Source organism: Garra rufa, chromosome 21, assembly GCF_049309525.1.
Source record: "Garra rufa chromosome 21, GarRuf1.0, whole genome shotgun sequence".
Lineage (NCBI taxonomy): Eukaryota > Metazoa > Chordata > Actinopteri > Cypriniformes > Cyprinidae > Garra > Garra rufa.
Window position 1 is genome coordinate 5,990,823 of NC_133381.1, and position 12,586 is coordinate 6,003,408.

Genomic DNA, 12,586 nt, shown 5'->3' on the forward strand with positions numbered 1-12,586 from the left:
TATTTATCTATCGATCGATCTATACAGAAATAAATTAATTTATATATAATATATATACAATTCAATATATTATAATATATATATATATATATATATATATATATAATATATATATATATATATATATATATATTTATTTACTATTATTTACTTTTTTACTATTATATATATTTTGTAACTGTATATTACATATAAATAAAACTATACATATAAATCAAATGATCAATCTACACAGAATTTTATTTTTTATATATTTATATATAATATAATATATATAAAATTAAATATATAATAGTAAATATATAAATAAAACATTACATATGATTCATTTACTATTATTTATTTATTATTATATATTTTTATATATTTATTTATATATATATATATATATATATATAGTTTAGTCATTATTTACAGATAATATAATGTATAAAATTTAACATACAATATTAAATAAACAAATAAAATAAAAAAATTACATGTTAAACACATTTATTTAATTATTAAACCAAAAATTAGATTTTATAATTACGTTCTGGTTCTCAAATCTGATTGGTTGAGAACCATGAGATATTCTACTGGTATAGTTACAGGAATGCCCTTTCACATTTTGTATCACTCCGCGTGTTCTAGCCGGGACCTTTTTTTTCCCCGAGTTTCATGGAGGACGTCCAAATCCCGTATCATTTTATAAATAATACTCTTTTTGTGTCACGGAATGTAGTTTTAAGAGGTTTTCAGGCGAGAATGTACTTGTTTATAGTTCAAAAATGCAGTTTGTTAATAAAGATAACGTCTGTTTGAAAATTTGCTTCGTCGTTTTCGGACGTGCGAGACCCATAACGTCAGGGGGCGTTCTGCACTCATCAATCCGCTCGAGAGCGCTCTCACCACGGCCAGATCTTCAGGAATTTACCGCTGGCTCTGATGTCTCTGTAGTGGTTACACATGACATGTAATTCATTATGGGTAAATCTAACGGGCAGTCTTTGATCTCAATAATTTATTATTTGTTCCAGAGAAGATAGTTCATGTAGCATGTTTATGTAAATTCAATGCTGAATGCTGCCTTTACTCTTGACTGAATTGCCTAGCAACTTTTTGATGCCTGTTTTTTGTTGTTGTTTATTAAATATTATTACTCAATAAATAAAAATATATATAAACTATATTTTAAATAATGTGTTTAATAATAGTATTTAGTATTGAGTAACGTGCGTGTATTCGTGATGGTGATTTTAGTTAACGTTACATTGTTCCGCCTTTAGATGGCGACAAGAGACCGTGTTATGAGTGAGCAGTTAATAGTGACTTTGGGACTTTAAAACTGAAAAGTTATTTTTAGCTTCAACAACAGCGAATAAATACACTGAGCAGCAAAATCACCCTTAACAGATGAACAGATATTAACGCTTTCTTCAGTGAACATTCAAACTAATGTCATATCATCATGAATATGAATAATGAATGCTTTATCAGATGCAGGTATGTTAATGACTCGCTCAGTCTATCTCTCTGTGATAATACTCAAACATGATACAGTGAGGTTTTAATACAGTAATACAATAGGCTTTCAATGAAGCAACTCAACATTCCTTCCTTACTAGTTCTAAAGTGACGTTTTGGAATTAGTAACGAGCAACCGTTAAACTTTGATTTGAATTCGTGGCGGAAGGAGTAGTTCGCACATAAGAGAGCTTTTAAATTCTCTCCGTTGTTATTTTGTTTATGTATTTACACTCTCGTGCCGTCAAACTGTTGTATAAACGCAATATCACACGAGTAGACTTGAGATATGGCTGTATATCGGCACGAGGCCGAATCACAACCGTGCCGATATACAGCCATATCTCAAGTCTACTCGTGTGATATTGCTCATATATATATATATATATAAAATTACATATAGAATAAATATATAATTTAATTTATTTACATATAATACAATACATATAACACACAGATTTATTTATATTAACACTCTTATATAATCCACTATTAAGAGCTTATGTTAATCACCAGAAAAAGTAATTCCTTCTACATAACATAAATGCAAATCTTAAGATAAAAGCACCAGCCAGTGCAATTAATTCATTCAAACCTTACATCAAACATCTCAAGCCACCACAGGGACATGAGCATGACATTCTAGTTACAGGGGTTTTAAATGAGGTACAATGTCACACCGCCCTGGACAAAACCAGAGCGTATGAGCGGCTCGAGGGTCTCAGCATGTGTCGGGATGACGGTCCCGGTTGAGCAGCAGCTCACTTATCTTCTCCTCTCTGTGGAGCCGGTCAAACGGGAGGCGACTGCACCTCCTCATTAAGCGGGGACCCAGGGCATGATGAATGGGATGACGGGGAATATCACAGCAGCTATAATGGCTCTAATTCCCTGGGTTATCTGACAGCAGGACTGTAAGAGTAGCCCAGAGTCACGCCACATTCACCTCAATTAGTTTTCAACAGCTCCTGGGAGACGATATCTCTGAGGGGAACGTGGCTGAAGCATTAATTACATCTCATACAGGCCCGCTGCCAACCTCAGATACATGAGGATGGGTATTTAAAGGCAAGAGAACCCAGGTGAATAGGGTAAAAAAATGTATTACCATCCAGTATGTTCCTAGTTGATGGGTTAAATTAAGAATTGCTAACAATTTTTAGAAGTTCTGAAATGTTATGTATAAATACACTACCAGTCAAAAGTTTTTGAACAGTAAGATTTTTAATGTTTTTTAAAGAAGTCTCTTCTGCTCACCATTTGTGAGCTTCTGCTTTTATTTGACCAAAGTACAGCAAAAGCAGTAAAATTTTGAAATATTTTTTACTATTTAAAATAACTGTTTTTTATTTGAATATATATATTTAATATTTTAAAATGGAATTTACTCCTGTGATCAAAGCTACATTTATAGTTATATTTTTATAAATTCATACTTTTATTTAGCAAGGATGCTTTAAATTGATCAAACAGGATGATAAAGACATTCATAATGTTACAAAAGATTTCTATTTCAGTTACTTTCTATTCATCAAAGAAACCTTAAAAAAAATCCACTACATAATATAATAATAAAGCTTTTTTGAGCAGAAAATCTGAATATTAGAATGATTTCTGAAGGATCATGTGACTGGAGTAATGATGCTAAAATTCAGCTTTGAAATCACAGGAATAAATTACATTTTAAAATATATTCAAATAGAAATGTCAACGATGACGATGACGAAATCATTTCGTTGACGCCACTTTTTTTCATGACGATAACGAGACGATGACGAGATAAAAATGGCTCGTTGATGACTAAAACATGACGAGACGTGTGTGAGTTTTCGTTGACGAGACGAGAATAGACGAAAATGTTAGTGGGTGGTCCGTCAGACGTTTAAAATGCATGACATTTCTGCTTATTGTGCATGCCAATCAAAACCTAAAACGTATCTGCCGCTATGGCAAGCCGTTTTAGCATTAAATACTCTTTGCTATACTACTATGGCAAGCCGTGTTAGCATTCCATCCTTGTTTGTCTTTTATGTTCTAAAACATTCCTTCATTATTGTAATTATTGGTGAAAATAGTCGATCCGGAAGCTCACATTGTGTTGAACTATAGATCTGCTATTTTCAGAACTTATAAGTGACACTACCCAACAGCAAAATACTTACTGACCTACATTAATTTGTTAAAAGACTACTTTTTCCCCTTTTTTTGACTAAAACTAGACTAAAACCTTTTATGACTTTTCGTCGACTAAAACTAGACTAAAACCTTTTTGACGTTTCGTCGACTAAAATTGTACTAAAACTATCACATATAGAAGTGACTAAAATTTGACTAAAACTAAGAAGCATTTTAGTCCAAAAGACTAAGACTAAGACTAAATCTAAGATGGTTGTCAAAAACAACACTGAATAGAAAGCAGCTATTTTAAATAGTAAAAATATAAAAAAAATGTGGATCAAATAAATGCAGGCTTGGTGAGCAGAAGATACTTCTTTAAAAACATTAAACATCTTACTGTTCAAAAACTTTTGGTACTGGTAGTGTATACAAATGAGGAATTATCTAATCATATATGGACTTATTTTTGCATTTATTTTAGAACAAAAACCTGAAGACTGGATAAAGCCAGGTTCAGAATAATTTTTGCTGGCACATTAGAGTTAATGGTTTTGACAGAGGAAATTTTGGATTTCTCTTTGTTACTCTTTTTTTTTTAGTCAGAAAACACTGTCAACAGGCAGAAAAACATATTTTAACCAGTTTTTATGAATAAAACGTCGTATTCCTTTAGACAGGAATAAAACTGGAAAGTTTGGTGTATGTAAGTAATACTGAAGTTCTAATTTAGTCAAATAACATCTAATTGAAATCTACAGACATAATAGATTAGGTGCAATAAAATAATCACTTATAAATGTAATTTTTTAGTGCATGAAAAAACAGCATTGCATCTTGCCATAAGGATTTATATTGGATATTTAAGTTTTCTAAACCAGACTTACTAGTAAAACTAAACTGGACTAAACTTGTGCTATGCAGTTGCTGTATCTTTTTATTTAAGTAATAGTAATTTTGGCATGGTATGTGATCAAATGAGGGAAAATCCTATAGACTTACAATGAAGAAGCAAGCAGAGCCACATGCATAGACCACAATATGACAAAGACTTGAAAATTCAAGTACAAATTAATTTACAAAGGTTCCTGTCCCACATTCTCAGTTAAAGCTTACTTATTTCCTCCTCTGATTCATTTAGAAGGAAACCAGAAATCCTAACACACACACCACAAAAAAAAAAAAACACACATCAATACCTAACCTACATTTGCACATGCACACATGCTCCATAAAGCAGCCGGGACACGTTCTGGCACTGGGAAACAGGAAATGACACAAGCAGGAATTCTCCAGGATAACATTTCAGCTGCATCACTGTCATTGATTAGCCCACGCACAAATGTGGAGGGCAAACGTCTTAAAAGTTTATAAACGATGACTATTTTCTGCAGCTGGGGACCTTTGCGAGCGTGTGAGGAATTCTTGGGTTTGCTCTCGCTCTGCCTGCGGGATCTGTGCACGTGCTGAAACGTTTACACCAAAGAGGTTCTTTAATCAAGTACATATGCTCCGATCCGTTCCTATCTGTTTCTTGGCCACTTCCTGTCTTTAGTTCACACACATTCTTTATTTAATCATATTAAACACACATATTATTAAAAAATGTTTATTATTTGACCAAAACAAGAGGGATCATACAAAATGCATGTTATTTTTTAATTCAGTACTGACCTGAATAAGATATTTCACATAAAAGACGTTTACATATAGTCCACAAGAGAAAATAATAGTTGAATTTATAAAAATGACCCTGTTCGAAAGTTTACATACACTTGATTCTTAATACAGTGTTGTTACCTGAATGATTCACAGCTGTGTTTTTTTATTTTATTTTTTTGTTTAGTGATAGTTGTTCATGAGTCCCTTTTTTGTCCTGAACAGTCCTGACAAAATTTCAGGTTCCACAAAATCTTTGGTTTTTTAGCATTTTTGTGTATTTGAACCATTTCCAACAATGACTGTATGATTTGAGATCTATCTTTTTACACTGAGGACAACTGAGGGACTCACATGCAACTATTACAGAAAGTTCAAACGCTCACTGGTGCGCCAGAAGGAAAAATGATGCATTAAAAGCTGGGGGTGAAAACTTTTGGAATTTGAAGATCAGGTTAAATTGACTTATTTTGTCTTCTGGGGAACATGTAAGCATCTTTTGTAGCTTCTGAAGGGCAGTACTTAATGAAGGGAATATGACATTTAGGCAAAATAAGAAAAATGTACACATCCTACTTCCGTTCAAAAGTTTACACACCCTCTGGCTCATTATTCATGGCTTTTCCTTCTGGAGCATCAGTGAGTGTTTGAACCTTCCGTGATAGTTGAATATGAGTCCCTCAGTTGTCCTCAGTGTGAAAAGATGGATCTCAAAATCATACAGTCATTGTTGGAAAGGGTTTAAATACACAAAAAATGCTAAAAAACCAAAGAATTTGTGGGACCTGTAGGATTTTTCTAAAGAGCAGCAGGCAGTTTAACTGTTCAGGACAAACAAAAGACTCATGAACTATCACTAAATGAAAAATAAATAAATAATAAAACACAGCTGTGGATCATTCAGGTAACAATACAGTATTAAGAAACAAGTGAATGTAAACTTTTAAACAGGGTCATTTTTATAAATTCAGCTATTATTTTCTCTTGTGGACTATATGTAAACGTCTTTTATGTGAAATATTTTATTCAAGTCAGTACTAAGTAAAAAATGACATGCATTTTGTATGATCCCTCTTATTTTGGTCAAATAATTACTATTAGTATAAATATACACACACTTTTTCCCATCATGTTTAAACAGACATCTCAGAAAGAAAGAACAACAAATAAAGTGTTGACTTTAGAAGGTCAGTGGCCAAAGTTTCTATTTACAGTACAAATAAGTCTCAATTTGCGATCTTGTCTTACAAGTTGGACGTTCACTCAGTCTGTGGTGTTCAGGATCTGAGCAAGAACATCCGAATGAATGACAACATCTCCAAAACCATAATCAAAGCCAGACAAGCTTGAACTCTCAGACTAAACAGAGCAGAACGGGGCTAGTTGTCACACGGAACATTCTCAGAAAGTCTATAGTTTTTTCCACAAATGTCAGGATGGGGCATGCTTTAAATGTTATAAATGTGCCAGGGCTGAGGATAAACAGATGCAAGAAGGAAAACATCATTGAAGAATATTCCATATCCAAACATATCCAATGAAAATTAAGTATGCAACTACATTTAAAAAAGAAGACCAATAGGAATCCAGTATGCAAATACTGAACATTCTAATGCAAGTCAATGGAAGGTTTTTAAAATTTTAAACTGTGACAAAAACAAAGTAACACAATCTAAAACTGAAATGATCTATTAAATAATCTACACCTACAAGTTCAGACAGAAGCTTAACAGTGGTAATGATTCAAAACAAACTAACTTAAAAGTCTGAGCAATGTCAATGAAGAGATCTTAAAAAGCATTGACAACATTCATATTCAAACATTCAGGTCTATTAACTCTAAACCATAGAATATATCCATTTACAAGCTCCCTCAGAGAACAAAGCCAAACCCCCATTGAAAAGTAACACTCACCACTGTTTTCGAGACTAACATGCGGCTTCTCGGTCCTCAACATGCGTGTCTGAAGCTCTGTTTGACTGCTGAAACTTTCTCTGTATGCTCAGAGAACAATACATGCTGCTCTGACGGAGGACTGACCCCCACACATCCATCACGCAGGCGGCCGGTCAGCGGTGAGAGCAAATGACATGACATATACTGCAGGGTGGAGTCGGAAACCCTCCCTCTCTCTCTCTGTTTCTCTCTCTCCAGCTGTGGGACAGTCAGAGCAGATACTGCCACCGCAGTTGAATAAAGTCAGTCCTATGTGCTTTTAAAATGTGCGTCTGTGAGGCTGATGGGGCAGAAGCAGATAAGATTACCCTGACAAAAGCTCAACAGACCTATCTTATTATCAGCTTGGGTAAAAAGATACGGCCCGTACGCTGCTGACGGGAGGAAATCTAATTCAGGAGGGCAAAGAAAAACAGTACAAGTTTGATGTGGAGAATTTGTGCACACTTAAACTGAGGAATGACTGACTGAATCTCACAAATGAATCTCAGGCTCATTCAACATCCTAAAATAAAAGAGCTATTACAGTGGTCAACATTTGAAGTGAATCAAAGTTGTCCCAAGACAAGAACGAGTATTGTTTTGCTTTTAGGACAACTTTGATGAAAGGTTTTGATCTACTTCAAATGTATATTTTGAATGAAGAAAACCTTTACATTTTGGCATTATTTTCTTTTCAAATAATTTTTATAACAATTAAGAATGTTTTCCACATTCTAATTATGGTAAAAGTATGTACAATATATATAATAACACAACATGGTTTAATATAATGTAATATAATAATACAACAACACAGTTTAATACAATACAATACAATACAATACAATACAATACAATATAATATAATATAATATAATATAATATGCATGTCCTGTGCAAAAACAGGCTTTATCCTCTTAATGGAATATGACTTGCATAATACAATAACACTAGTATTTTACTTGCAAAAAAAAAAAAAAAAGGAAATTAAAAAAAGATAAAGTACATTTTTAAACAAGTCATACTCATTTTAATATAATATAATATAGTAATATAAGTTATCCAAGTCAAATTTTACTTGCATAAAAACTAAAGAAATTATAAGATAAGATAAAGTCAATTTCATGAACAAGTCAGACTCAATTTTTTATATAATATAATATAATATAATATAATGCAAGTCTTTTTACTTGCAAAAAAAATATATAAATTAAATAAATAAATTAGGAAAACATAAAAAGATAGTTAATTTTTTAACAAGTTATACTTAATATGTTAAAGTAAAATAATATAATATACTCAATATTTTAATATAATATAAATAATGCAAGTCATTTTACTTGCAAAGAAAAAATATATAAATGAAATAAATAAGTATGAAAAGATAAAGTTAATTTTTAAACAAGTTATATTTTAAAGTAAAATAATATAATATACTAAATATTTTAACATAATATAATATACTATAATATAATATAATACAATGCAAGTCTTTTTACTTGCAAAGAAAAAAAATATATAAATGAAATAAAATTGGAAAATATAAAAAGTAATTTTTTGATTGATGTTATACGTAATATTTTAAACTAAAATAATATAACATCATATTCAATACTTTAATATAATATAATATAATATAGTCAAGTATATTAAATATATAAATTAAAAAAATAGGAAAGTACAAAAAGATAGTTAACTTTTGAACAAGTTATACTCAATAATTTAAAGTAAAATAATATAATATACTCAATATTTTAATATAATATAATAAGATATAATTTACTTTTAAATTAAAAATAAAATAAATAAATTAGCAAAGCACAAGAAGATAAAATACATTTTTAAACAAGTCAGACTCAATATTTTAATATAATATAATATAATATAATATAATATAATACAAGTTAATATAATATAATATAATATAATATGCAAGTCCTATTTTACAAAAAAACAGCAAAGCAGCAAATAGCCTTTTTATTTTCTTTTTTTTTATCATGTTTTTATTCTTTCAAAAATATTGCTTTTACTTTAATTTTTTATTTTGATGGTCCCTTTAACATATTCTGTTGACTTGACTATAAGTAACGTTGCACCTACTAACTCTCATTAGAAAGTATTACTCTAATAATACTCTCAGTTAGTAGAGTATTAGACTGGTAGGGTTAGGGTTAGAATAAGTCGACATGTACTTTCAAAGTTACTTATTGTCAGCAGAATGTCTGTTCAGAGACCATAACAATAAAGAGTTAGGACATATTACGCATATTAATGAGAGTTAGTTGACATGTAGATGCAATGTTACTTATTGTCAACAAAATGTTCAAAAAGGACCATTGAAATAAAGTGTTACCAAATGTTCTTTTTCTAACTGCCTGGTGAACAGCTTAAGCTCACAAAGACTCAACAACAAAACTCATCTGAACACACAGAGCTCTAAACACCAATAGATGGCAGCAGAAAGTCACTATGAATCAGAAGAGGTTTGACTGCTGAAGTTGAACTGACAACAGCGTTCAGCTCTATCACCTCACGTAAGCATAACCGCTGAAAACATTTACAACAACCACAAATACCATATATATTCAAAGTATCAGTCCAAACGATGTCCCTCAGTGATTAATGGCGTGCTGTTACTATACAAGTACTATTTCACCTGGTGAACAATTAAGTATACAATCTCACAGACTGTGTATTTATACAGTAGTAAATGTGGTAATTTGAGTGAAAACATCACCAAAAAGAAGTAAAAGTCACATTTACTGCGCTTCAACGTTATCACATGGCTGCAGTGAAACCTTCACTAATTCTAATGAGAGTGATCTTGTTTTGTTGCGTCATGCCGTTCTCTCTCTCTCTCTCTCACACTCACAGATATTACATTAACAGACTCACAGAGCTTTACGCAGCACTATTGATCTGTGAGACTGTAAGAGGAAGTGGCTGGGAGTCTGTTCTGGACATCATTAGATCAGTGGCAGATGGCCGGTTGAGGATCTGCATCACGTCTGTGTGTATTTGTGGACGGCGGGCACATGCCAGAGGGCGCAGCGATAGCGGTGCCAACGCCAGAAAGGGCATTTTTGCGCACCAGTGCACCGGTAGAGAAACTGAGCCTGTCTGTCCGCGTCTCTTCTCCGGATTTCACATCTCACTGGCTGTCTGACTCTGAACTCACTCAAAACAGTACTACACGAGTTCATACAACTGAGCTCTGGACCACTGAGAGGCCGCTTCTGAAATAAATACACTTCTGATATTCTACGCAGACATAACCTAAAGTTCATAGTCAGAACATTTGTGGAAATTAAGCTGCAAAAACATGGACAACAAAACCAGTAATATGGGTCAATTTTTTCACATTTTTATACATTATCCATCGATGTATGGTTTATTAGGACAGGACAATATTTGGCTGAGATACAACTACTTCTGGAATCTGGAGTGCAAAAAATTTATTTGGGAGAAAATTGCCTTAAAAGTTGTCCAAATGAAGTTCTTAGCAATGCATATTACTAATCAAAAATAAAGTTTTGATATATTTACGGCAGGAAATTTACAAAATATCTACATGGAGCATGATCGTTTCTTAATATCCTAATGATTTTTGGCATAAAAGAAAAATCGATCATTTTGACCCATACAATGTATTGTTGGCTATTGCTACAAATGTGCGACTTATGATTGGTTTTGTGGTCCAGGGTCACATATATGCCTGACCCAGTGTTATTTTAATAAATACTACTATAGATTTTAATAATATCAATAAGCATTCATATCTGGAATCAGTATTTATTTATATTTTGTGTTTTAATGTTACAGTTTTGCTGTTTTTTTGTCATTTCTATTATTTGTTTAAAAAATATGGCTATATAGGTTTAGTTATTTTCTATATGGTTTATAAACTATTATTATAATAAACTAGCTATTAAAGTTTATTAATGTTTATTTCAATTTTGATTTTAGTTATTTTAGTATATCAAGTTTAAATGAAAATGAAAAATGTTACTTTGGCAATTAAGTTTAATTTTTAATTTAATTTGATTTTTTAACTTTAAATTTTAAATTTAACTTTTTGGCAATTTTAAATGTAAAAATTTTCCAAAACTTTAATAAAAATGAATGCAGCTCAACAGTCATTTTATCCATTCCCAATGCATATGCAAAATAAAGTGCTCTATAATTTTTTCACCCACTGAAACTATTATTATAATAAACTATAAGCTATTATATTTCAATTTAATTTGAGTTATTTGAGTATATCAAGCTGAAATAAAAATATTTACTTTGGCAAGATTAGCTAAAAGTAAGTTCAAGTTTTTTATATTTATTTAATTTTATTTGTATTATTTTATTTTAAATTTAACTTAATTTAATATATTTTATTTTTAATTTAATCATTTTTAAATATAATATTAATATATAATATTAACAAAAAATATTTTTAAAAATAACATTTATCCAAAACTAAGTACTTTAATGCTGTTTTAATGTTTATTTAAATTTAAATTTGAGTTATTTTAGTACATTAAGTTTAAAAAACTTTGGCTGAAATTAGGTTCAAGTTTTCATATTTCATTTAATTTATATTTTAATTTAATTTAATTTCAGGTATTTCAGATGTGCATAATTATTAAATCAACATTATTTTTAATCTTCTAAAATAAGCCTTTGTATGAAAAGTTTGTCCTTTATTAAAACTTTTTTTTTTTCAATTTTATATTTAAAAACCTCTTCTAAACTTGTAATATAATGCTGGTTAACATTAGTCATTAGCCATTATAATGCTGGTTAACATTAGTCATTAGCCACTGAAACTGTAGTTTTATTGTTGATTTTTCAGAATTTGTCACTTGAAGGTAAAATGGGTTGCAAATGCCATTTCATTTTGTTTTTACCAGCCAAACACCCCGTTTAATTTTCTAAGCTTGAGATAGCGACTACAGCTTGGCACAAGAAACCTCATCTAACAATGTAAGTGTACTTCTAATGCATCCATCCCCTTTAGTGAAAGTCACAGGATCACTCAGCTCTCGCATGGTGAACCGACAGAATCACATCAGGGCTTGACTTTCTGTTTGTTGTTTGTTCCAGTCATCCAGTCAAGCGAGAACACATGTGGCTCATGCCCATAACAGCTATCACTCAAAATCTAGCGTGATGCTTCCAGACACTGGATATCTGGCTCTCTTGGGGTCGTACAGCCCCATGTTGGTCATGTTGTGCGATCGTGAACTCAGCGTGACCTTCTGTGTCTGAATAGCCGAAAGCACATCCAACGGGCCGCAGCTGCGCACAGAAAAATCATTCCTCATTCAGCTTATTCAGTTTTGCATTATGTGGCTTTAATTCTGCCCTCTTAAAAAA

The 12,586-nt window shown here is 31.5% G+C and overlaps 1 protein-coding gene across 2 annotated transcripts in view; it reads right to left on the bottom strand.

The window, feature by feature from the left end:
- The window catches only part of sash1b (SAM and SH3 domain containing 1b), a 125,617-nt gene that overhangs the window by 31,723 nt on the left and 81,308 nt on the right, over positions 1 to 12,586 (bottom strand). The window contains exon 1 of one of the 2 annotated variants that reach the window (XM_073827119.1): positions 7,196 to 7,333. The exons of the other annotated variant lie outside the window; for it this stretch is intronic. Coding sequence (XP_073683220.1) covers positions 7,196 to 7,216 — 21 coding nt within the window. The 5' untranslated portion in view covers positions 7,217 to 7,333. Of the gene's footprint in view, positions 1 to 7,195; positions 7,334 to 12,586 lie in introns of those variants that run through there. 2 annotated transcript variants of the gene reach the window in all.